General features: G+C 41.4%; 1 protein-coding gene across 12 annotated transcripts in view; it reads right to left on the bottom strand.

Moving 5' to 3' along the window:
• Window positions 1-159: 159 nt before the first annotated feature.
• The window catches only part of STOX2 (storkhead box 2), a 148,275-nt gene continuing 122,067 nt past the window's right edge, over window positions 160-26,367 (bottom strand). For all 12 annotated transcript variants that reach the window (XM_066996206.1, XM_013179737.3, XM_048078247.2 and 9 more), the window contains 3 exons: window positions 23,036-23,188; window positions 10,365-12,630; window positions 160-5,881 (listed from right to left, as the gene is read on the bottom strand). In XM_066996206.1, coding sequence (XP_066852307.1) covers window positions 5,686-5,881; window positions 10,365-12,630; window positions 23,036-23,188 — 2,615 coding nt within the window. In that variant the 3' untranslated portion in view covers window positions 160-5,685. The remainder of the gene's footprint in view (window positions 5,882-10,364; window positions 12,631-23,035; window positions 23,189-26,367) is intronic.

Here is a 26,367-nt window from a genome sequence, read left to right as displayed (position 1 = left end):
CTGTAATGACCCTTGTTTTTCTGAGATTACCGATTTGTTGTGCAAGATTTCCTAAACGAGGGAGAGAAACAGCGCATTAAATGGAAATTATTTTCTCTGAAATGGAAAGTATTTTCTCTAAAAACCACCGATGGGTGTAAAAAATCCACTTAAAACATATAACCAAATGTTATTTAATATCTTAAAAAGTAACACAATCCAAAATGGATATTTCACACAACACTACATAAACAACATGAACACAATATTACCATATGGAGGGACTTTCAAATATAGACTTACAAAAATCCCTGTCCTTTTTTTTTTTTCCTTTAAATTATTATACTAAGCATGACAAGTAATCATCATTTACAATATGGTACACTGACACAATAAAAACCATGTTACAAATGTGCTGTTATAAATCAGTAACGTTAGGGAAGACATTTCATGAACCGTAATTATTTCATATGAAATACTATACAATATAAACAGAACATCCATCTTGGATGACCTTTACAGCAACCAGAGACCAAGTAATTTTTTAATTTTTTTTTTTTTCAGTGCAAACACATTTATACAAGGCAGTCTTGGCTGCAAAACTCCCTTCTAACATACAGTAAGTCCCACTTGCATTTAGTAACTCATTTAGACCTAATGCAACAGCCACATTCAGTCACTCACAGAAGATTACCTGCAGAATTATGATCCCTTTCAACTGAACGCCTCCTCCACGTGTAGAAGTAACATCTGTGCCAATCGCCCCGCGGGCCCTTTCACACTTACGGGTGGGCGTCCTTCGGGTGGCTCTAACCACTGCAGGACATGACACAAGGGCATCGTGCTGCGCTAAAGGCTGCCCTGGGAGGTGCTGGGCAGGGGGCTGCCAGCTGCATTTCGCCAGGGGTTCACCCCCAGGCTGCATTTCCAGGTCCAGGTGTGTGCGTGTGGCCTTCTGCGCCTCGGCTGCATTTAGTGTCTCGGGGTTGGGGGAGGAAGGCGGAAATCCTCAGCTCAGAACTGAGCTTCAATGGAGCTAGCGACCAATTCCGCTCTCTGTTAGGTGCGTGGGAGGCCGGGGGAGTTAACACCAGATTTACACCCGCGTGGCTGAGACCAGCGTCTGGAGCGCTGCTACAAGAGGAGCGTGAGTCCCGTTTTCTTCTAGCACCAGCTCGGCTTTACTTGGGTCCGCTGCGTGCCACAGGGCACGCTGATACAGGATCGATGCGCTTTACTTACGTCGGGGGGAACATTTTAGATATATACTTTGCTTTCTTTTAAAGAATTATGTAAAAAATAGAACATTTCTCTCTAATACTGTACAGCTTTCTTCAGAAGAGCAAAGAGAATTAACTGTAAACTGGGGGGGTGACACCAGATTAGGAGGGCTATTTGCTTTCTCAGCTCAACAATTTGAAGAATCACGTTTGGGAAAAGCTCTGTGAAATGTATTTGAAAAACAAATTTTTAATTAAAATAACTGTTTCTAAAACCACCGCCGGCAGTACTCGTAAGACTGAAAGCTGGTTTTGGCACTGCTAACCTAAGAGTCTCTGCAGGACTGCAAAGTAGTTTCCCTCTTACTTAAACTGAATGCACGAAAAGATGAGCTCCGGAGTACAAACACTGAACACTTTGGTCAACTATTACGCTTACTCGAGTGACTTTTGAAGAGAAAGAAAGAAACTGGTTAATAATTTCATCCACAGACTCTCAGCCTTGTTTTCTTCAGTGTGCCCCGACAGAGAATAGGGACGGTGAGGTCTGCCTGCCTCTGTGCTGGGAGGCTCAGCTGGTACCATGCGAAGTGCTCCACGGCCCTCGGGCAAAAGGCATGGCTTAAGTGCAAAGTATGGACCCATGTTTGTGATGGCCTCCATCTCTTTTATAAAAATGACAACCGCTGGCAATCACTCGGGCCATGGTTTTAATTAAAGTATTTGTTTCCCAATACATCTTACTTTTTAAAGTTGAGCGAACGTTGTTGCTTGTTTTACGGACATTTCACAATGGCGCACGGAGTCGAGCAGATAATGATTTCTTATGGTCTGCAACTGAAATACTTAAAACCAGCTAAATTAGCTCAGCTGATGATTGTATATTAACTTGCATCAGGATAATGGTACCGGGTTTGCTGAAAGAGGTGTTCATAAATCGGGGTTTGTATATAAATGTGATCTGCTTAGGTTCAACTGCCACTTTCTTCCTTTGGTTTTTGGAAAATCTTTCTTTTTTTCCTCTTGAAAGGTGGCTTGTTGCAACTGGCTACTTTTCAAAAGCCAGCCTCATTTTTCTTGGAAACTCGCCCACGTTCTTTGAACAATAGGCACATAACTCGAGTAGGGACCCAATACTGCTCCCAGAGAAGTCAATTAAAAGCTGCTGGCAATTTCTATAGGAGCAAGTGTTTCTAATGCACACGCTCTAGAAAACAGAGTGTGTATCGTTGAAGGAAGAGCTGCTCTAACACCCTTGCCAGTTTGGAGAAACCATGACCTGATATGTTGGCAAAAACGGAGGCAGAACAGGGCCCAGCATGTTTGAAGGCTGCCAAGAAAATACCCAGAGTGTCTTCTGTCAAACCCCAAACTGTCAATCATATTTCACAGACTGTAGATGTTCCTAATTTGCTAAATTACAAATACATTTTCAAGTTCTACCAGGCAGAAATTGTAGCAGTAACTGGGGAGAGGATGGAAGGTTTGAGCCTCCCTTTCACTTTTATCCCAATTATGCAGCCTTGTCAAAGTCTTAAGTGACTCATCTGAAAGACAGATTTTTAATATTGTAAAAGGAAATTGTGGCAATGGAAACATGATGACTTCATACGCAAGCATTGACACACAAGAGAACGCCATGAGCTAATGCTTCAAAGTTTTTAACCTTGCTTTGTACAATACACTTTTTATGTTGCTGCATTTCATCAAATTCATGGAGGTAGTTATATGTGTAAAAAAAATTACCATAAAAGTAACATGTTGTATTATAATAATACATATTAAGTGTGCAAAATGCCGACAGATTTGTGTTGACCCTTTACAGTTGAACACAACACAGATTCAACCTAATCTAACTCTGTAAACCTTTAAATTGATACATTAGAAGAAGAATGACAGATAAGCAACCATGTAATACAAGGCTATGATTTCATCAAAGGATTAGGGTGACATAAAGCACTCAAGCTCCACTCTTGTGGTTTTGTTACCAGAACCTCAAGATGGAACTTCCTTATATTCCATTGTTGATTTTAAAAGAAAAAAAAAAAAAAAGAATTCAAGATTAGAACGTTTCTATTTGAAACTTCTGTTTACATTCCATATTCCAAGAGTCACATTAATATTGGTACAATGCCATGTCAACATTAATATGACATTTATGTTGTCTGCTGGTCTCTGGGAACTTTAGGAAATTACACACTAAACAGTTTGTAGGTATGTATTGTCATATTTTGTTGGAATTATGTCTTCTGTACAACCAGCTGTCTGCATAAGTTCTGATTAGCTTATGACAAACAAACATTTCTCCAAAAGGTGAAATTTGTTTTTGCTGTTCACATTTTAATACTGCCATTAGTACTTCAGATCATCAGCTATATATATATATATTTTAAGTTTTGACATTTTTATTTACTGAATCGATACATAATACTGATGTCAGAGCTGTCTCAGAAAACAAAATCACAGTCAGCCACTGCATAGTATATGACAATTCCCCACAAAAACTCTGACTCTACAGTTCGCATGGAATAAGTACGGCTGGAGTTACATACTGAGTAATAAGATGCGTCATGCAAAGCATTATATGGTAATTAGAGCACATCTTGGAAGGTATGATAAGGCAGAAGGCTAAAGGCCAAGTGACTTTGATAACCAACCAAAAGCACAATAATTTCCTTTATGTGAACTGAAAGGTCTTATTGCTCCCATGAAATGGAATTTATACATTGAAACCAAGGAAAACAGACCTGTGCATTTACTGGGTACTGTAGATGTCCTTGACAGAATTAGAAACTGATTGTGTCCAGAGTTAGAATGTCATTTTTATAAGTAAATGAACTTTATCCAACTGCGTAACATAAGGCTGAACCTTCAGTGAAGACTTCTGATGACAATATAGAACATGAGTGAAGCTCAAATGACGCTGTGTACAGAGTAATACATGAACCTGATGAAAACACTGGTTTTAAATATGTACAGTTGGGTTTAACACCTGTGTACTACAAGAGCTAGACAGTGTAAATGTCCCTTTTCTATTCAACAGTTTGGACTATTGAATATTTTAATATCTTTGTTATTCTTCCACCAATTTGTCTGTTCTGATAAAAAATAAAGAATTAATTTTGAAGTCAGTTTGTTGCACTACCAGGTTGCATGAGTAACAGAGTAGAATGTGACCCTATACCTAAAAATTACTCTTTAAGTTCAACTATCCTTAGAAGTCACTCTGCAGTAATTAGGATAGTATTAATTACTTTGGAGCAACAGTTTAGGGGAGAGCAATTAGGATATACCATACCTACAGAATTCAGATTTCTACTGCCAACCAAACAGACACATTTAATTTCTAGAAACTAGACGTGTCCATAAAATGCTAAATTGCAAATAACATCCACTGAATAAAAAGGCCAGAAGTTTATAATTCTCTAAATTTTGTTCTCTGATAATCACTACAATGTATGCTATTTTTAATAGCCTAATTTAGGCACTCTATTTAATAAGCTACATAAAATAGATTTATGTCCTTCCACTAGAAAGAAATCAATTCTTCAGGCCATACTTGTCATTTATATCACAAAGAATATTTTTGTTCAAAGAAATTAGTTATTCTGATTCCTATATTGATGGTGAGTTGCAATACCAGAAGTGACACAAGGATTAGATTATCTTTCTTAAATACTTGATTTATACTGAAGATATTCCCTATATCTTGTGTCACTCCACGTTGCGGCTCCATGACAGTTATAACTTTCCCTTCCCTCCCCATTCCCCCCTCTACCTCCTCATTTCTGACTCTGGAAGGTCAAGTAGCAAGTTTCAGTACATAAACATCTCTCATACTTTTGAAACACGAAAGGGGAAGCTGTCTCCCTACCCACCCTCCATACTCTAAAAGAAAGACCTCTTTTTACTCACTTAAACAGGTATTTTGCAAAATTGTGTCCCAAAAACACAGTGAAAATGACTGACTGGTACTAATAATTCACAGATAGAGCTGAGGTCACCACTTGTCACGTTTGGCATCATTTTTCCTCATGGTGATCCTGGCTGGTTACTTTCAGCAGTGGCTCAATTTTTGAAGTAGAACAACTCTGCAGCAGAGTTTAGCTTCTGACCGGGGGCATCACACATCTGTGGCATTTTTTTTTTTTAAATGAAGTTGGCAACTGCATGGACATTGAAAATGCAGATTACACTTACAGTGTCTAGACTTTCATATATGTGCTCAGTTACAATTAAGTGAAGCAAAAAGTGTACATATTATCCCTACTGCTATTCTGTTGCTACAGAGCCGCAAATGTGAAAAGCAATACCTTGAAATAAAGATTTCTTTGTTGCCCCTAGTCTACATAGCAGCACAGTTTAAGTAAACACTAAAACTGTGGTTGAGATGCTTTTTTTTTTTTTCCCCAAAGATGTAAACATCAGTCCCAGTGTCGTAAACTTTACTGTATAGGATGAGACAAATTCTGAGGCAGGATGACTATCAGACACTAGTGACAGAAGCTTGCAGGCAGTTAGCTGGTTTCTGCAGTTTCTCAGCTTCGCTTGTCGGCGGGTCTGCGGTGGCTCGGAAGTTGAAGGTTGGGCCTGCACCACCGTGTGCAGGACTCAGAGCGGGGTTCTGACGTCTGTTGCTTTCAACAATACTCGAAGTGTTGGATGCCAGGCTCTCACGAGTACTAGAATGGAAAAGAAATATATATACACACTCGTATATGACATGCCTATATATCTATGGACCAGACAGGAAAGGAGAATAGAGTGTTTTATAATAGGCTTCCTGTGTTTGTATGTAACGTCACATCAATAAACCATCCCATTTTGACGGTTCACATATGTTCCTCCAAAACGGGTTCCAGAAGTACTCAGCAGCCTCCATACTGCAACGCAGGTACAGCACTGAGCAGGGCTGAAGCTGTCACGCAGGGTCTGTAAACTGAACCGGTATCAAGCATCTGGATTTTACACTCAAGGAAATAAAACAGCTTCCATTATGCACGTGGGGCATATTAATTTTATTTCCCGGATGGTGAATTTTTGCACAAAGTAACTTCATCAAATCAACACTGTGACTGGGCAGAGCTAGGAGAATACTCGTGTAGCACAGCCTCCTCTGCTGTCCCCTCTTCCCTCTCTGTCTTTAACACAGATTATTTGTAAGCTAAAACACTACTCTACATTAAACCCATCATGCTTCTGAACACCGCACTTCAATTCTGCTTCACAGCTGAGACTATTGCAACTTACAAGACAGTGAGAGATCTTAACTGCCTGGTCTGCGACCATTCTCTAAACAAGAATGGGTGCTGTTATTTCATTTATATAACAGACCAAGTTCCTTTTGTTCTAACATACTGCTTGTCCATGGGAGTGACAGCGTACTTAGCGCTTTTAAAGAGTAAGCCTTTTCATAACACATCTAGCTATGAATGCAGAGGAGCCTTTATTTTATCCTACAGCTTTTAAAAAACTCAGCCAAGATACACTAAAGGTAGTTTTTACCAATACTACTCTTTTTTGCTCTCTTACCACTCTTTATCTCTAAATAATGTTTTTCCATGCAGAGAGAGATTTGGTTTTCAGGTAGTCCATGGATCTTGGTTATGTATCCTTCACCCATACCCCTACTTCTTTGTAAAATGACATCACAACTTGCTATGGAGGTGTTTGTAGAGTACATTTAGAGGACTGAATGGGTGTTACATGAGCACCAAAAGCAGAGATACTAATGACAGAGTTTCACGGTCTGTTTAAAATCAACCTATATTTACCTGCTACTGAAAGGAGTAGCTCCCACCTACCTTGTGTGGTCCTGACCCTGCAACATGTTCCTCTCCCAGTTAAATACTAGTCCTGAGAAAAAAGATGAGGGCTAGTAACAGGGGAAGAGTAGAAACACACAGTCTGGAATGTGGCAGGGAGGAACGTGTTGATGCATGGCACAGGGGAAGAAAGAAATGCCCTGTGTAGATGTAGTAATAAATGTAGCTGAGAACCATCCTAAACTGACTGAATCTGGAAAAATCAATGATGCTTTTAGAAAAGCTCTCGTAGATATTTTTAATTTGATCAGATTTGGTACTGATCACCTCCTGCCAATCACCTGATTATAAGTACATCCAAACAGCGACAACGGGCGACGCTCACACTAAGCAACCTCTGTGAGCTGCAGTGATGTAGGGTGTGCTTCTGTTGCCCATTTTTCGATCCCTCTCCCCCTGCTTATTAATGAAAACAGATGCAATCTTTGTTTTTCAGAGATCAGCCAGTACTGTATCGTTCTTTACGGGACCACCAATTCCAGATTTTCAAACCAATTTCAATTCCAATGTTGCAAACTGACCATTGTTAACCTCTATAGATGATGACTACAGTGAGAGTTCAGCATGCTGAGCAATGCCAAAATTAGCTCTTAGGTGAAAAGAACAGCCGTATTACATGAACTTTAAAAATAAAGGATAAAAATAATATTAAAAGCTAGCGGATACTCTATACCACTTGTATAAATGTGCTGAACGAGATACAGTGAGGCTGTTTTCCCAATGGCAACGTATTCATGAATTTCTCATACAAAATACTTTTGAAGTCAAATGACCACTGCAAATCTTGTTAGCTACATCCTGTGTTGGTGGTTGTTTTTTTTTTTTTAAATGCCCCTTTTTTTCCTGCAATTTGTCACACTTTGAAAATATCCGTTTTCTTTCACAGTGTAGAATTGGTAATTTTGATTCCCCAAGCCACGCTGCACACTGCAGTTTAAATGAAAGATGAAAAGATACCACCACACCCCAGGAAGTCCAGTTACACATTAGTGGAAGCTAGGAGAGTACACTTGAGAAATATCCCTAGAAGCGTGTCCTATTTTGATCCTCTTCCCGAGGTACCTGCTAATGGACACTGTCAGATCTAGGGGAATCTCACCAGATGGATGCTGGATGGTGTTTTTTTATTTCCTGGAAAAGGGCTATGGAGTACATTTTTTATAAGGTAGGAAAGTAATAACAGCATGGTAATTATAGCCAAAGGGTTGAATTTACCCTCAGCTCCACTTATTTTTATAGTTATATCAAGGAGTGACCAAAAGCGAGCAAAAGTATCCAATTTAATCATCTTGATGCAAAACTCATGACTTGGACATATAAAAGCCTTTGAAATATCCAGAATATATGCTGGCCTTATGAAACAAACACACAGAAAAAAACCTACAGAATGCTGCATTTTTGTATAAATAAAAAAGCTTACTTGCAAAAAAAATTGTTAATAAATAAACAGTAAAATGAAAAGGGATGCGTAGGGCATAATCATTATTAAAAGCTGCTTATCTGTTTCCCTTTTAATCTTAACAGAGTGGTATAGCAGTACTAAATCCAGTATGCTCACAACATTCTGTTCTCTTGCTAGCTAAGTTTAAGCTGAACATCAACAGCAATTTTAGCTTTTGTGTAACCAGTTAGGGAAGGAAATATCTGACTTTGCATTAACCAGAAATGCAAGCTTATATTCAGTTTGCATGCAGCAGGCAAGACAGCAATCTAAGAACTGATTTTTATCCAGTCAACACCCTGTCCTGTAGATGAAATGCATGCTGCAGAGTGAGGCAGGCTGGGCAAGCAGCAACAAACACCATATACTCCCCTGCAAAAACTGACTGCAAGTATAGCACTGCAGCTTAAAGAAATTACATTTTTTTAAAAAACAGTGCACACAGCCTCATACAGCACTTGTGTGTGAAAAAGATGCCGAGCATCTGCAGAACTGTAACAGGAGCAAATCCAAACCCTTCTTGTATTTAAGTTAGATTCAGTGTAAGTGCAATGACTTGCTCAAATTATTTTTCAAAATTTTTACTCGGAAGAATCATACATGTGTTAAAAGCCTGCTCTGGTAGTTTGCTGTTCCCTGCATGCTGCAGCAGGCCCAGTAATTCCTGCCTTGTCATTAACATCAAGCAGGAGTAACCATCAAATCCAAAGGAATTTATTCCAGAGTGACAGGACTAACTGAAAAGGAAATTTAGTCTTGTGTCTAGGAGCAGGAAACCCTTCACATGCCTTTCTGAGAGCCTTTGCTATAGATTTAAAAGAATATATAATTTTGAGGAATAAGAACACTTTTTATAGTGAAAAAAAACCACACCACAACACCAAACAACATTTTCTTTCACCTAATACAAATCCAGTCTTGGAGGTTTTATTTTTAAACACAGCCAATAAATAATTTAAGCCTAAGCAAGACATTATAAGAGAACAACCATCGTAAATTATTTCTGTGGGTTTAGAGTCATTGTTCTGAACTCTGATGGGTTGCTATCCAGGGCAAACAAAACCAGGCAAGCTCCACTCCAGCAGGGACCTAGGGCTGCCAAAGGCCAGAGGGAGAAGGAAGAAGGCTCAGACGAAGGATTCTTAACCTGGAAATGAGCTGGTGAAATCTTCAGGGTAGGAAACACACCAGCAACTCTCTCCTCCCTATGTCTGTGAGACTCCTAGTGCACTGAGACTTCTGTGATGTCTGAGATCCCTGCAATGGGAATGGCTAACCACTGCCACCACACACAAACGTCTGGACTCCTTTCCCAAGTGCCCTAGGCAAGACACCTCTCTCTCTGCTCATGCAGAGCTGGGTCACCTCTGAAGTTCAAATATCCTGAGCACTTTCAGCTGTGGAGGGGGAACAGCTGTTCCAGTCTCAGCAGTTTGGAATGGTGACAGATAGATAAATACACTTCCAAAATGTTTTAAGAAAACAAAGAAAAAATCACAACCCCCCCCCAATTTTTCTTTTCTCTGAGCCAAGGATAATGGCACCTAGTTATGTCTACTCTTCCAATTAGTCTTGATGGGGAAGGGGAGGGGGGAGTATGCAGGAGCTCACCCCTTCTACTCTAAATGCAAACACAAGCTTAAAACAGAATAAAGGATACAGGGAGTTTTTTCAGCAAAAGGAAAATTATCTAATACAGTCAATGCCGCTAATGGCCTCTGGTTACTTACAGTATGGGGGAAGACCCACATCTCTGAATTGTGGATTCAGGGCTGCAGAAAACACGGTCTGAAAGCCTAAATGTGCTTAATACGGCCCTATGTTCTGTCACCAACACAACACACACAGGTAACTAAAACTTCCTAGCCGGTAAAGCTGCAATGAAGGAGACAGTCCTACCGTGGGGAGTTGAACCCGCTGTCCACAGTAATGCTGCTGCTGTCCATGCTGTCCAGGCGGGCCGAGTGGGTGGCTCGCTGGTTGTTGCTGCTTTCCGTTTCCTTCGGGGCAAGCAGAGTGAGATTCTTCTCAAACTTCCGCTGCAGGTCCCGCTCCTTTTCTCGCTCTAGGAGCCACTGCATGGTGCCCACGTCATCCCTGTTCTTCTCTTCCTCAGCGTTTTTGTTGGTCCCCTCCTCCGAGTCGTCGTCGTCGGATACGTTGTAGTAGTCGAAGGAGGCCTCCTGGTTCCCAGTCGTCTCCTGCTGCCTCTGTGACCCGGGCATGGCCTGCGTGACCGAGCTGACTATCGCTTGCTCCAGCTTCTCGCATCGGACCGGCAACGTGTCAGAGGGGGTCTTCTGGTGGGGCTTGAGCAGGGGTGTGCTAGACTTATGGTAACTATTCACAGAAAGAGTGTTGTGCAGAGGTTTAAAGAGGGTATCCTTGCTAAATATTTCTTTCCTTTTATCCAGGCTGCTTGACTCAGCGCTGTGGTGTTGGACCAGCCGCCCGTTCGCAATCACCTCTGGAGTCTGGCCAGCTACTGCTGAGCCACTGCTCGGGCCCTTCGGGGACTCCTCTTTGTGCACCCCGGGCTCCCTGACAACATGCTGAGACTGTCTTTCTGAGGGAGCCATTTTTTTGAGCCCATCTGTCCCTGTCAGCGTGTCATGATCCTCCTTATTCTTTCCCAGCGGTGACGGAGCGGTAAGCACGGTCTCGCTGGACGTGTTGCACTGGAAATAGTCATCGACTGCAGATTTTGTTGTGCAGGAGTTGAGCTCGCTGTACGACGGCAAGTTCTCCGTAGGCTTGTTTTGTTCCAGCAGGCTACACGAACTGGGGGTTTCTACACTGGCACTGGCTATTTCAGGGATGCAAGTCTCTTTGTAGCCTGCGGCTGAAATCAGAGCCCTTTGATGACTGAGTGACTGAGACGGCCGTAAGGTACTATCTTCAATGTAAGTTTGGCTAGTCGTTTGGTCATCTGGGCTACAGCCTTCGCCTATGTCTTCAGGTGTGCCTAAAGTAGCCGAGCCCAGAGGTCCTTTGGAGTTATCCATGGATCTAGACCTTTCTTTAGCCTTACTGGACCGCTCGTTCCTTGATCGTCTATCCTGCGTATGGCTGTGGCTCCGGTGGACCTTGGAGTGGGAGCTTCCCCTGGAAGGTTCAGGAAAAGGCATTTCAGTTCTTCTTTTGGCCAGCTCCCCAGACACGTCCCACTCTGGTGTCATGGGAAAGTGAGATTCAATCATGTTAGGATTGCTGTGCATTATAAAATTATCTCCCTTGTGTTCTATTATAAAACAGCCTTCCCGTGGGGATCGAGTCAAGGGATCGTAGAAGTCATACTCCCTTTCGACAGGGATATCCAAATGAGAGCCATCTGATGGATCTCCTTTGGACACCCGAGTCTTGCTGTGTGACCTTGACTTCCCATGAGACTTTCTGTGATTCCTACTTTTTTTACTTCGTCCACTGTGGTGAGCTGAAGATCCTGCTTTGCTTCGTTGAGCCTTTTCTTCTTCAAGTTTCTTCATTAGTGCAGTGTGCCTCATGACATTTTCCACAGTCAAGTCTGGGTTAATGCGCCTGATAATCTCCATTTCTACTTCTCTAGGTATAGTGGTAGGGGTGTCCTCGTCCCTTAGCGGCCACTCCTCTGGAGGAAACTGGGCAGAGAAATTTGCCAACTGTTTTGTCTTGTCCTTCTTAAAACTTAATCGGAATAATTTGAGTCCAAATTTCTTAGACTGCTTTTCTACATCCTTGGGCTTTGTGAGTGTCTCTGCTTTATAAGAAAAATTGACAGTACTTTTACTTTTCTCAGTAGGTGGGACCTGACATAACGAAGGAGGACAGTATGAGTCTTTACAGTCTTTTGCTGATTTCCTCTGTAGGGTAGATGCATGCATGCTGTGCATGTCCTCTCTGCAACAATGGCAGGAGTCGCAGTGGTTTTTGGGTAGTGTTCGATCCCTGACGCATCCCGAGGTGGAGGGAGTTATAGTTCCTTGTTGCGGAGAGGTACATTGAGACCTGTCAGGTATCCTCTCGTCCAAATGGTACCATTTACTGTTAGTTCTTATGAGAGATGGTGTTATAAAGTAAGTCTGCGGGGTTACAATGAAATAACCATCCGGAGTTGGGTATATTTTCCTCTCCCGTACAAGCATATTCAAGGTATGTCGAAGGATTTCTGGACTGGGTGTTGGAACTCCTAGAAATGACAGCAAACAACAATCAGGGAGTGCGTAAACCCTGGAGGACCTCTCTGGCTCCCCCCCTCCCCTGCAAAAACCTGTTTTTCTGATGTGTAGGCTGGAATATGCTAAACAAACAACTCCAGTGAAGTACTTTGCTAGGCATTCTCTTGTCTGTTTGTTTTTCCACTTATCTCCTACACTTTAGATGTATGAATTATTAAGTAGAAAGGAGGCCATTAATGGAATGTTTGGGAAAAAAAAAAAGGGAGAACAACTAGTCACTTCCATTGCACAGGTGACCCTAAGCTACAAGATGAAATCACTGGAAAGCAAAGGGTATCGGGGGAACACTTTTTTTCTTCTTCCAACCAAACACCTATATCCCAGTTCACCAGAAGTATTTAGAACAATGTACAGTCATGTATAAAACAGTGGTTATTTGCTTACTTGGATAACTAAGTTGTTTCTCTATGGAAGAATACTACAAAGGAAAAAAAAAAAAAGCATCCCCCAAATTTAAAACGTCTCAACTACAACAGCGGCTCCAAAAGGTACGCCTTGACTGATACAGTTCAACTTGCCCACACAAACTTTTCTACTGTGTTGCAACTTACAGATCTAGCTCCTAACACGCTGCTTCTGAGAGTTCACTGCCTTTCATGTGAGACGTGAGGGGTGCTTACCTAAGTGAAAATATCACATACCACGAGAGGGACAGGCTGTCAACCTTGCACCAGTGTCACACTAGACACATGGTAGACCTGGCGCTGTGAACCTGCTCCTTGGCACTGCCAGTACTCCTGCTGGGTTCAGTGGTGCAGGAGCAAGTCTTTAATACTTTATTAGATAAAATACCAAGTTAGCATGCTGTGCACAGGAATAAGCTCCATCTAGAGCTAAGGGAACAAGAGGTTTAGTTCACAAGCTAGTTTTAAAAAATCTGTTTGTGTTGAATTAAAAATAAAAATCTTGGAATTTTTTCAGTGGAAAAAGTTATCTTCAAGCAATACATCTGCTGAACTAAAAACTGCTTAAGTTTATTTCTGGGTACTAACCCGGTTTACGTTTTTAGAATTGAAGAAATTGTTTTAACCAGTTAGTATTATTTACTCTAGGTTTTAGCTTTCTTTTCATCAAAACTAATTTAGAAAACAAGTAGCAGAAACAGAGAGTAAGTTAAGCTGCAAGGCACCTCCTGAAGCCATGTGGTCAGCCCACCTACTCGAGACCAGGCCAACTTAGGTCACGTTGTTCAAGGCCTCGTCAAGTCAAATTCTGCATACCTGAAAGGACTGGAATTCCATGAAATCATGCATGCATTTCACCACAGTATCTGCTTTTCACAAAAACACTTCATGGAAAAATCCCAACCAGCTGTACCTGTCACAGACACAGTTACCTTCTGCGGCACACAATGCATGGTCACCAGCTCTTCACCTGCGTGTCAAAGGCTGGAGTCTGCAAGCTCACTGAGCTCCTTGTGTGAGCAAACACGAGGATGACAGCAAGGGCTCTGGCACTGCCTCCAACATCCCACCGAACGGGCAGCGTGCTGTTGATGGCACCCATAATGGGCTCCAAACTTCAGTTCCCAGTACCACAGCATAAATGAAAGGCAAGGCAATGAAAAGTTCACTATCTCAGAGCATGCTCCACGTGACAACGAAACCAAGAATATCCAGCTTCTTTACTGGCTAATCTGGGATGCTGAAATTAGATCAAATAAATAAACAGGCCTGGAAGAAGGCTCTGCATTTTACCAATACTTTTCAAAATGCAAATGGATGCCACAAAGCTCACATACACTATCGTTGAAATATGCTACCAAATAAAGAAGCTCACACAATATTTTTTCCAAAGGAAGTGGGATGGGAAAGCTTTTGTACTTTGTATTTCAGAATGTCTCTGTTGAACAGCTTGGCTTTTTAAATGAACTGGAGAACTCACTCAAAAACAGTTTCTTGCTGCAAGGGTAACTCAGCACAGGCATGTTCTTGAGGACTAGATGACAGCCTGTAGTAAAACACTGGGTGACTCAAACAAGTCCAGCCTTTGTGAACAAAGCAAGTCTCACAGTGCTGAACAAACTACAGGTGACCAGTAGCACAGCTTACAGCAGCTCTAACGTCCTGTAAGCCTCAGAAGCCTTGCTGCCGTGCACCCTCACACTTGATTTCATGATACCAAACACGGTGACAAGATCTCCCATTCACCACGTCAAGCACATTGGAAAGTAAAGCACAGTAAGTAAAATAAAGGTTCAATTTCTTGGCTGCTTCTGCCAAAGAAACAGATGCAAACTACCTGGGAAATAAGGAGTGGTGGAAAGTGAAGAGAATTAACAAGGAACAGACATACACGGTTTTCCATGAAGAAAAGCATAGGCCCCATGCCCTTTATTTTAACATGCCCTTGTACATCTGCGGAGCCATGCTGAAGGAAATCTGGAGGAGCTCTGCCTGAGTTGAGCCCTGACTAGAATTTAAGGGAAGAGGTAAGTGTAACTTCACTTCCTTTACTTACAACTACAACAACACACTAAGTAAGAAGAAACAAGTAGAAAGATGCTAGTCCCTCTTATGCATGTTACTGTTGCACTGCTTTGATCTGCCAAAATCTGAAAATCCCCTTTTTGCCCAAACTTGAGGAGTGGTGCAGGCGCCTACTCTCTCACATGGGAGAAGGGACTGCCTGCCTAGAATCCAAGGCAGCCCCTGCTTGCAAGTCTTATGCTTTTACTCCAGTGTAGATATTGTCCCTAAATTGCCCATTTCTAAATGTAGCCGATACCCTTCTATATCCAGGGATAGAGCTCAGGCTGAGAAAAACAAAAAAGATACCACCTAATTCTGCCTGCGAGTTCTAGGCACCACCCTCATGCCATGAAGGCAAAACAGCCTGTGTAGAACAGGAAACAGACTTTTTTTGGCTACAAAAAGAAATCATGTCTTCTCCACTTAACTTTCTTTTATGGAAAACTTCTCCCCTCCATTCTTCCACTTAATGAAGGAGAAAGAAAAAAAGCAACACAGCACTCAAGTTTATTTACAATAAACCACCTATAGCCTTACCCACTAATACTACAGCAAAAGGACTTTCCTTCATAATATTCATCTCCTTTTTCTTAACATGCATTCTTAACTTCTGAAACACACCTTTACCAAAAAGGCACACACTGAAAGCAATGTGGAGAACACCGGTGCCCACCTTTCATTTGAATGATTACATGCTCTTGTTTCTATATTTCAGTAGTTGTAGCTGCATGCACACTCTTGTACTTAGAATTCAACCTTCCTGCAGATTCAATGACAGTAGACAAACAGCACAGGCACCTTAGTAAGCATTCTTATGTCTGGCTTCAAATGTTATTTGAATTTAGGGACATGGCCGTACTGCTCATATCCAGTAGCATCTGGATGCTACAACTAAAATCTTACAATGGAAACAGCAGTGTTAGGAGTAACATGGACATTCGAGAGAAAGCGGTTAAAACAGAGAAGGTATATATATGGGTCAGTACACAGAGTTCATGGGCAGTCCATAGAGCTCAAAGAGGGTGCCTTATCCAGAGGAAATAGAAGAGGTAAGGACAGTACATACTTTGAGAGAGTATGTGAGAGTGAAAAATGGAAGGAATACACAAATGAAAGGGATAATCAGAAACATGCCTCTTTTCCTCACTTCATGTGGTAATTCTGGAGACAGAGCACTTGGATTGCTGGATGAGCAAACATGCCAGGCATAGCAACAGATGGGAAATGCTGAAATTCAGAGAGTCAGGGGAAAAAAGGCACATCCCTCCCTAGGCCTGAGTCCTACATCTCTCCGAACTGAAGACATCAATCAATATGCCACGCTTCCTCTGGCCTGTGAGGCAGTGGCACCTGGTAAGCAGGCTGCCCTCAGCATAACCACACGAACACGAAGACTAATTTCAGTTCCTGCAACAACCAGTGGTCAGCACCAGAGTGTGTACACCTTCAGTCCTGTGCTGAGGCCCGTATGTCTGCTCGGATAGCAGCACCCCTTCTGCCTTAGGCTTTGCATCACAAGCGGTGGATGATTCCAAACTCAAGCTTATACGCCCCTACATCCTGTGCTGAAAATGCACCACAGGATCCAATACTGCTCCCATTGCCATGCAACTGTTGTGCAGCGGTCAGTCACTCCTCCTTTCTCTTCACATACAACTTGACCAATCCATTGCATTCTTCAGGAGCCTACACATAAATATCTCAATACATACCCACCTTTGTCTAGTCCTTTGCCCTTATTTTACTTAAAAACGTTTTTAAAATATGTTGATTGTTTTTTTTTTTTTAAAAAAAGGAGGAAGACATTCTCCTGTGAGTTTACAGAAAAGGGAGGGGAAAGAGACTGATAGGGATCTTCTAATGTTTTATACTAGCTTACACAAAAATGTCTTGCAAATACATGGTAGGAAGAATCAGGCATATTTTTCACCCAACAAACCATAATGACTACAACGTGTTGGGTAAACGGGTCTCTGAACACTGGGTGCACTGTAGTTACATTAATCCACTAAGTCCTGGGAGCGGAGAATGGGCAGACTGACATCAAGGAGGAAATAATTAGCGTGGCTGGGCAGTCAGTGACGCTGTAAGTGAACTGTGCCAGCCTTCTCTCTGGAGTCGGAGCCTGCCACTTCTATCCCCTGCATGCAGACTTCCCCGTGGCTCACTGCCCCAGCGGTGACGGTGGCAGGTACAGCTCTCTGGAGCCCAGTGCTGACAGCTAACGCTGGCTACAGGCTTTGTCCAGGTCTCTTTCAGGTACTTGTGAAAGCAGGCACAGACCCAAACTTGAATTAGGCTGTCCTGTAGCGCGGACAGAAGCAATGACATCACTCTGGTTCCCATTTTTGCTATTTTGAATACGTCTTCATACTTAGTACGTCTGTGAGTACTTCAAATACGGCATAGCCTCAGCAGATGTACACTCGATCGGTGCCTACTGCTCATAACCAGAGCCAAATGGCACAAAGATCAAGAAGTGTATTTATACTGGGAAGTGTAAAATTTATCCTACCTAACAATTCCTTTTTCCCACTGCTTTCATTTTCCCTCTGGAGCAGTTAAACATTTTACCCCAGGGCTCCATCTCTGTTGCTGGGTTTTGTTTTTGAACTTGAAGGAGTGGGGCAGTGGCTGGCAATCAAGCTCAGTGCAGTTAATAGAAACATAAGATCCTAAGGCCCAAATTTACTCCACTGGATTTAGGGTGTGCAGTGGAATTACACAAACTTAGAAGTCCAAGCTTCCCATACTAACATCAGGAAGAGAGATTCTCCCATCTCACAATTCATATTCATACAGTAAAAAAACAAACAAACAAACAAAAAAACCACACACCACACCCCCACACAAGAAGCCTCCTTGTTTAGTGCCATGGTTGGTGGGGTTTCCATGTTAGATTGTGGCAGCTCGAATCAAAAATAAAATAAACGCTCCTCTGTGCGAGCTTTTACTAAAAGTTCTGCAGCCTTTAAAGAGGTTAAAAAAAACAGCACAGGAAAGTTCTGTGGATGAAGACCCTAAGATAGCAGTGGGTCATTTAACTGTTCTGCATATGGCACTTTCAATGCCATTCATCAGGTGAAAAAATAAATACACTGATGAGAAAGCATAAAACGGGAACACGCTGGGACTGGCCCTGCTCCAACTAGAGCCACTGGCAGGCCTGAAGGCTCTCAGTGAATGAAAAGAGGATCTATTTTTTGTCAGTGTGCATTTACCGTTTGATAGCTCTACACCTTTTCACATTTTGTGAGCCAGGGAAGCAATGGGCCAAAGCAGCTTCCCGTTCCTGTTATCAGCTCAATTATCCCAAGGTGGGAAGTCCAAGTAGGAAGATCTGCACATTTGCGACTGGCCACTGCAAATGGGAAACCAGCAAGGTACAGTAACTTGATGAGGCAACTAGGACAGCAAGGCTTTCATGCCTGCACAGTCTCTCCGCAGTTACCACCGCCAGGACTGGGTTTGCAGGGGATTGTTTTTAAGTCAAGCCTCTTCCTCAGTTAGATCTGCAACTCCCCCACACCACCTCAGTTGTCTGATTCTTCACTCACGTGGCTAGATACAACTCATGATCGACACTCCAAGCATAACAAAGCATTTAAAATAATCAACAAGACTTAGCAGCCCTATTGTGTTGGAAATACCAATGAGAGAGAGAGGGCAAGCGACTTGTCAAAGATCGTGGCAACTCTGCGGTACAAGCAGATGAAGAAATCAGATTTCCCGGTTTCCTCGAGATTTTTTTCTTCATAGTAACCTGCCCACATCGTTTCTATATATAACCTGCCCCTGCTTTCAGAAGTCTCCTTATGGTCTCCCTTCCCGTATTAAACAGGAGCAAGAGGGAAAAAAAAAAACACAACAGTAGTTTAGAGACTAGAGTTTATCATTTAAAATACTGTATGACAGCAGTGGTGTTATTTAAGATTATGTAGCATTTTAATAATTCAAGAGCAGAAACCGTCTGGACCCTGAATCATCAGACATGTACATTTTTTGCATCTCAAGAGAGTCTACTATGCCATCCACTGAGCTTCCAGACAGAAGATTATGTCTTGTTTGCTGCTCACAAAGAACACTGACCTAGAGTGAACTCAGTTAATGTAAGACACTTATTTTAAGCGCGACATATACATTTCACATATTTAAAGAGTGAACAGATAGGAAGGTGGACGCCAGAGGGATTTGCCAGCTTTCAGAAAAATATGTTTGCTTCGAAAGTGACTTAGTCCAATGCACAGACAAACTTTCCCCACTGAAATTCTGAACACCTTAAAATGATTTTAATAACTATGTGGACAAAACTGAAAAGAAAAGAAAAAGCCTTCCTAAAGGCAGCATAGTCTAAAACTTGATGCTTTCTTCAGCCATGGTCATACCCCTAAGAGGGTCTGGCTGCCAAACACAGGACCAGAGGTTACATTCTTAGCTCCTTATACTGGATTTCAAAGATTTACATTTCGTGCACAGGATTAAAACCGTGGTCAATAAATTATAAAGTGGGGCTGTACAAACATCTCATTGTTTAATTCTAAGTTAGAATAATGGGAGCACGTACAGCAGGAACTCTCGCTTTTTAAAAAACATAGCAAATAACAAACGCCACAAATAAGATGTGCATTATCATTACAAACATTGTCAATAAAATAAATTCATGAAAAATACATCTGAAGTAGTATTTAAGTGGTGTTAAATCTGCTAAAATGATTTTCTCCTGAGCTGATGCTAAGGCTTAACAAGGGATAAAAGAAATACTCTGATTGGCTCATGAAATACTAGTTAAGGATGTGGAGTGGTTGCTATGTGATGTTATAAATAATTAGCATACCTTATTTCACATAGAGCCATGGCCCAGATTTATGCCTGCACAATGGCTCAGCAAACTAGAGGGCTAGACTGCTAGTGTAAGACCCGCACTGAGGAAAGAGGTTTGTTATTCTTAGGCAGTTTGAGAATGGCATCTGGGGTCTTAGGAAATTTATACATGCCATGAAATGCAGCGAAGCATCTGTTCATTAAAACACAAACGGCACAGGCAGACAAGTGCTGCTACAGGGTGAGATACAGAGAGGTTATTTGACAATGACAGATACTTCTACACTGATAATGCTCTCCCCTCTCTCAGCGCATCAGAGCCTAATTAGGCAAAATAAACTATCAGAATATGGGAGGACATCAGGTAATTGAAAATAGCCACAGTGATCACAAGGACTCATGGCTGATTTTTGGGACAGTTTGGGCAGACAAGTGGAAATATCATTCAGCACAAGAAAGAGGTTCTGTTTATTGGAAAAAGGTGTGAGATGTATGGATAATCCTCATACACTGACAGAACATGCATGCTCTGTTACACATGCTATGGGTGAGAGAGAAAGGCATTCCTCTACAGAGGGGAAAAAATTGGACAACAAAGGATGGATTGTTTAAATATAATTTTATTTATGTTTTGGGTAGGAAAAAAAACCAAGGTTCTCCTTTTTTAATCCCAGACTTGAGAAATGCACATGCTCATGGCTAGTGGAAAAAAAGAGGCAGCAAGAGACCATGTGCTAACTTGCCTCAGGCTTCTTGTGAGCAGAGCCTACAAAATAATCCAGCCTGTGGAATTATTTTTGATGTATGGTTCTGTCCTGCAAGAACAGCTAGACCTGATAGGCACCTGATAACCATGCTCCCAGGAAACCCAGGGGATGCCACCAATAAATCATCATTTCCACCATGCAATCATGTTTGTAATAAATGTATTGACAGAATCATTGGAAAAACACTTGCAGCCTATGGAACCTTTCTCATACATAGCTATATAGAAAATGTGACTGGGAAAAAATCATCAAAATAAATTAAACTAGGATTAAAATTGTGAACTTTACCTTCTTTGCATGCTACCCGTTATAACTTTTACCACTATTTTCAAAACCTACAAAGCATACTGAAATAAACCCTCACAAGCAAAACCACAAACTGGGTCAGAAAGTCAGTATTTACAAAATATATTTGCAGTAAGTTTTTTCCAAAGTGTGAATATCAAACATCAGACAGAATTGTTTACTTCAAACATGGCTCTAGATCCAGAACTACATTTTAGAATCTCAGAACCTAGTGCCTGTCATAGTAAAAGCCTACATAACATTCAAGTCTTTTAGTAACTCTTGCTCTGTAACTTAAAGCAGAAAAATTCAAGACGACAAATCATGGTTGCCCAGATGAAGCAGATCACACAGTATCACAGATTTCTAGGTTGGAAGAGACCTCAAGATCATCGAGTCCAACCTCCGACCTAACACTAAGTACTCCACTAAACCATATCGCTAAGCTCTACATCTAAACGTCTCTTAAAGACCTCCAGGGATGGTGACTCCACCACCTCCCTGGGCAGCCCGTTCCAATGCTTAATAACCCTTTCGGTAAAGAAGTACTTCCTAACATCCAACCTAAAACTCCGCTGTTGCAACTTTCGCCCATTCCCCCTCCTCCTGTCACCAGGCACGTGGGAGAACAGACTAACCCCCACCTCTAGATGTATCAGTAATTTTCTTACTGAAGAATTTTTAATGAACTGCTTTTACAGCTGTAAAAGAAGTACAATAAAGAGGTTTCTTAGCTAGTTTAGAGAATTGTAAACTGAGGCACAGAATGGTCAAACATCTTATCCAGGATCATACAAAGCCCAAGTGAAAATATTGGGCTCTCTTTAGCAGTAAAACCTCTGCCCAGGCCTTTACAGCACGCTTTTAGATGTCTCTTCAAGATGCATTTTGATTGATTCACCAACTTCTGAAACAGGCTGCCAATAGGGAAGTGGCATATTCACAAGTACATTCTTAATACAGTTTACTTTTGTTGATGTTACAGTATCTTTAATTCAAGACATTTTAATTTTACTGTTAGATAAATATTAGCAATTGCTGGCAAGAAAATCTCCTGAAGAGGACACAGCAAGCAAATCTACGGTTCCCAAACCTTTCTGTCATGGAGAGAGTTGTCAAGTAAAAAATACATTTAAAGATTTTCAAGCAAGTGCAGTGCAGAAGCAAAAGCCAGAACTGCATCCAAGATGACTCTGAAAGGCCCTGGACACCAGGCTGGCAGCCTACTTTCAGTTTAATTTTAACAATCCCCTGCTGATAGATCATCAACTGCTTGTATCAAGCCCCCCCCCCTCACCCCCAGTTTAAGAGTCTGTCACAGGTGCAGGAAAACGTGTGGGAAATCTGCTATTTAAGAGAATGCTCTACACAGAGACCTCTGTGAGGTCAGCCTGATGTTAGTGAATGATGACACTTCAAACAGGTTAATAAAGTCAACAGAGCTCTTATGAGTTAGCTTAAAACCAGCTTGAAAGCCACAAGGCAGAGTAAGTCTGCTCTGGCTCCAGCATATGCTTTGTTCTCTGTAAGTACTAAAAAGTACTAAACTCTCCTGAGTATGATAATAAAGAAAGTATTTTGTGAGAAAAGAAACAAACAAGGTTATTCTGATATCAGTTCAAAAAAAAAAAAAAAGGAAAGAAACAATCCAATCAAGTTTGTTGTTTAGTACCTCAAGACTGTTTTAACAGTTACAAAAAGTCAGGAATTGACCCTGCAAAATGCATCTCATGTGAACAGCCCTGTCAAAGAGAACTTCATATTCTGGATGTATAAAAATAAAGAATAGAAAAGGTTTTAAGATTAGAACACAAATGCCTCCTTTTACTTTTGGGTAGCATCATCTCCTGGATGGGATGGAAATATTAAGATAAACAGACTACTACATGATGAAAACTCCATCTTCTTATAAGCAAGCTAAAAATACAAGCATCTTTCGGGTAGTGAATCCTTTAATTGCCCTTTTACAGACATGAGCTCATCTGACCAATGATTTATTAATGTACAGTTACCTGGGAAGCAGGTTGTTAGGTGCTCCATTAGTGCTTCTTGTGTGACTTGTTTTCGGGCAGAGTTCATTGCTGAGATGGCCAGGCAAAGGATTTCCCCAAGTGGAATAAACTGTGACTGACTGATGGGAGACATGCTGATTGGTGATACATCACCTGCAAAAAGACAACAGATGTGCAGTGAAGCATTTTGTTTGAAAGTGCTGCTCACAGAACGGCGATGAAGAGAGACGACTGGAGATGATGCCATACAGCTCTGCAGGCTTTGTGCTGTGCAGAACAAGAACCATCCAGCTCATTTCAACCAGCAAGCTAATTTCAAAACTCAGACACAGTGAACTTCTGAAAATGGGATATATACAATGCACACATGGCTTCCCAAAGGGTGCAATAGAGAGATTCAGAAAAATGCCGACAAATTGGCATTTATGGTTGGAAAACCTCTTGTTTGAACATGCCACCAGGTAACTGTATAAACAAAATAGTTTTATGCATTTTTCTGGACATAAAGCCTTTACTCCCCTTTCAAAGGCTAGTGGTATAGACCACCTACCATTTCCACTTGATAGAATATTTTTTCTTAATAGTAGTAATAAAGATTACAAAAATATGTTGATATGTTAATGAATAACATTTTCGCTCAGCTGATAAAGTGGAACACGCTCTTTAAGGGCACAGAAGCATAAAACACCTAAAGATTGATATTTTGAATAAATCTGTCCTGGTTCTATGAATCCAATGCCTTTGCATGGATGATGTATTTTTAGAAGAGGAGTTTTAATGGTTCCAGCATGGTCTGAAAATAAACTTTGTTGTAACTTCACCCAAATAATTTTTTATCATGTCATCTTTAAAAATAATTCACTAACATGTACTTAAAAGATCACTGAAAGACCTTCAAAATGAAAGTTACCGGAGAAATGATAATTTGATACTACTAGCATGACTGCACAAATACACTTATGCATGTGCACTTTTACATATTTGATATAAATATAGAATTGATTTTACATGCTGCTCTATACCTCCTCTTGAAATGATAACAGCCCCCTGATGATCTCAAACACAGAGGAGAAGGCAACTAGGAGATTTCCTTGTTGGTGGAAAATAAACAATAAGAGTAACAGACAGAACAAGGGGTGCCAGACTACAAATCTTTTTCCAGCCACAGGTCATTTAATAGCCAGAGATTACATTTTACCTAAATTGCTTTGAAATCTCAGGAAAATCACCCTATTTCTGCTGCCTCAGAGCATTGCTTTGTGATCAAAATCAGGAATCAAATCACTGGATATTAATTCAAATTCAAACTTTTCTCCCCGATATTTGCCCTATTAATCCTATATTCCTATTATGTCTACTAAACAGGAACAGCAGTCTCTAAAACTGATTACCAAAATGCATTTAGTCTTGTGTTACGCTCAACACTTCGAAAAAAAAAAAAGAATTGGTGGGAGTAACAAATTGCATAACTGTTTCAGTGAGACATATGAGCAATATTTTTCAATATACCAGCTGTACAATCTGTTGTACAACAGTGATACACATTACCCAAGACACAATGCTGATTTAAAATACACATTGGTGCTACGCTGCCTCCTGACTGCTTCTGCTTAATCAGGCCTGACCAGATCGTTGCCTCAATCCCACCACAGCAGCTTTCCTCCAGCTTCACTGCAAGATCCTCCTCGTTCTTATATGACTGCAGAATTGCCTTAAAATATAAACTTTTCTGGACATTTCTATTTATACATTCCTGAAAAGTTCCTGCCACATGTACTTTACATACAAACACTGACAATGAAGAAGATTGCAGACGGCTTATGAAAAATGTGGTAAGACGCAATTTCACATGACTCAGGAGCAAACACCATTTGTTCCCTCGTCATTTGAGAATGGGTAAAGAACATCACAGATATTAATTACTGTTTATTAATAATTTTACCTGCCATCAGATTAAATTTTTTCATAAATGAATCTTTGCTATCAGCAAGACACACAAGTCACCACCTGCACTTTGTCTAGGGGAGCGGTTTCTTTAATGACTAAGTTTCATGTCTAGAAAGCATCGGAATGATGATGGGAATTATGCACATTTAGCTAAGCAATTTAAGAAATTACTGCCCCTCACATGGAGATTATCTGTGCCATGGGTGTCCTTGTGAGCACTACTGAGGTTCAGCTCAGCGCAATGTCAAACAGATGGGCATGTATCACCTTCTGCTGAGGTTTAACCTTATTAGCTTCACCGGGCACCGAAATGGGCTAGCACTGCTCCCTGGGTAGCTTTCAGGGCATCCAGGTGAATGGCAGTAACGTCCTGAATTGTTTTACCTGCATCATCAAAGAGCTGGCAATTCCTTAAACCGAAGCCCTGTGGGAAGAGCATCCCCATGCCTACCCCCAGCCACGCGTTCCCTGCTGCCTGCACAGGCACCAGGGCAGGAGAGCAGGAGGAAGCTCTCTTTCTTCCCCTTGCGCCCAGAACAATCCACTCACAGCTAACCAGTATTTAGGACGTAACGAATGAACCTCCATACCGCAATCAGCCCTCTGAAGTGGGAAAGGGACTCCAGGAACCTTATACACGAAGCCTAGCAAGTTTTGCTCCGCAGCCTCTCAGCTGTCCCCCGAGGGACACCAGGACAGGAACTCCCACCATTTACGCTGCTCACCCTGGGAGCACCCATCCCTCTTCCCTGACTGCAAGGAGCCTGCAGGGAACTTTTTTGGGATCACCCCCGATGACGCTTGTTAACTTAAAACTGGCTAAACATGAGTTAAGAAATAGTAAAGTTTCACTGGTTTTTACTAACTGTGGACTTTGCACAACTCCCCTTTCCGAAACAGGCCTCCAGCACGGAATTGCTTTTCTAGGTTAGCGTGCAGAAAACCTTCAGCCCATACATCTGATCACTGCCAGTGGGGTCCCTGTGGTCAACAAGAACAAGCCGAGAGTTTCCACTGAAACATGAACTATTTATACTTCACATAACTCATCAGTATCAAACATCCCCTCAGTATCGGTTCCTTGACGCTAACACAATCTCTAGCAAAGCACGCTACGATGCCAGGGTAACATACATCCTGCTTGCAAATATCTGGGAGCCTTATAAACATTTAATTAATTATAAATAATGCTACAATTATACATAAATTTGTAACTTAAACATCTTTAAATGCCATGGAAATGGTCAACAAGTATTTGTTTAAGAGGGAGCCTTCTTTTCTGTTATGTAGGGGACTGCCACCAGCCAAGGCTTACACTCTTCCATCAAGTATTTTTCAACTTTCTTTACGACAAGGCAACTCTTGTTTCACCTTCTTTGTGTCAG

The sequence above is a fragment of the Anser cygnoides genome, chromosome 4 (assembly GCF_040182565.1).
Source record: "Anser cygnoides isolate HZ-2024a breed goose chromosome 4, Taihu_goose_T2T_genome, whole genome shotgun sequence".
NCBI lineage: Eukaryota > Metazoa > Chordata > Aves > Anseriformes > Anatidae > Anser > Anser cygnoides.
This window is presented reverse-complemented; position numbering and strand designations above follow the sequence as displayed.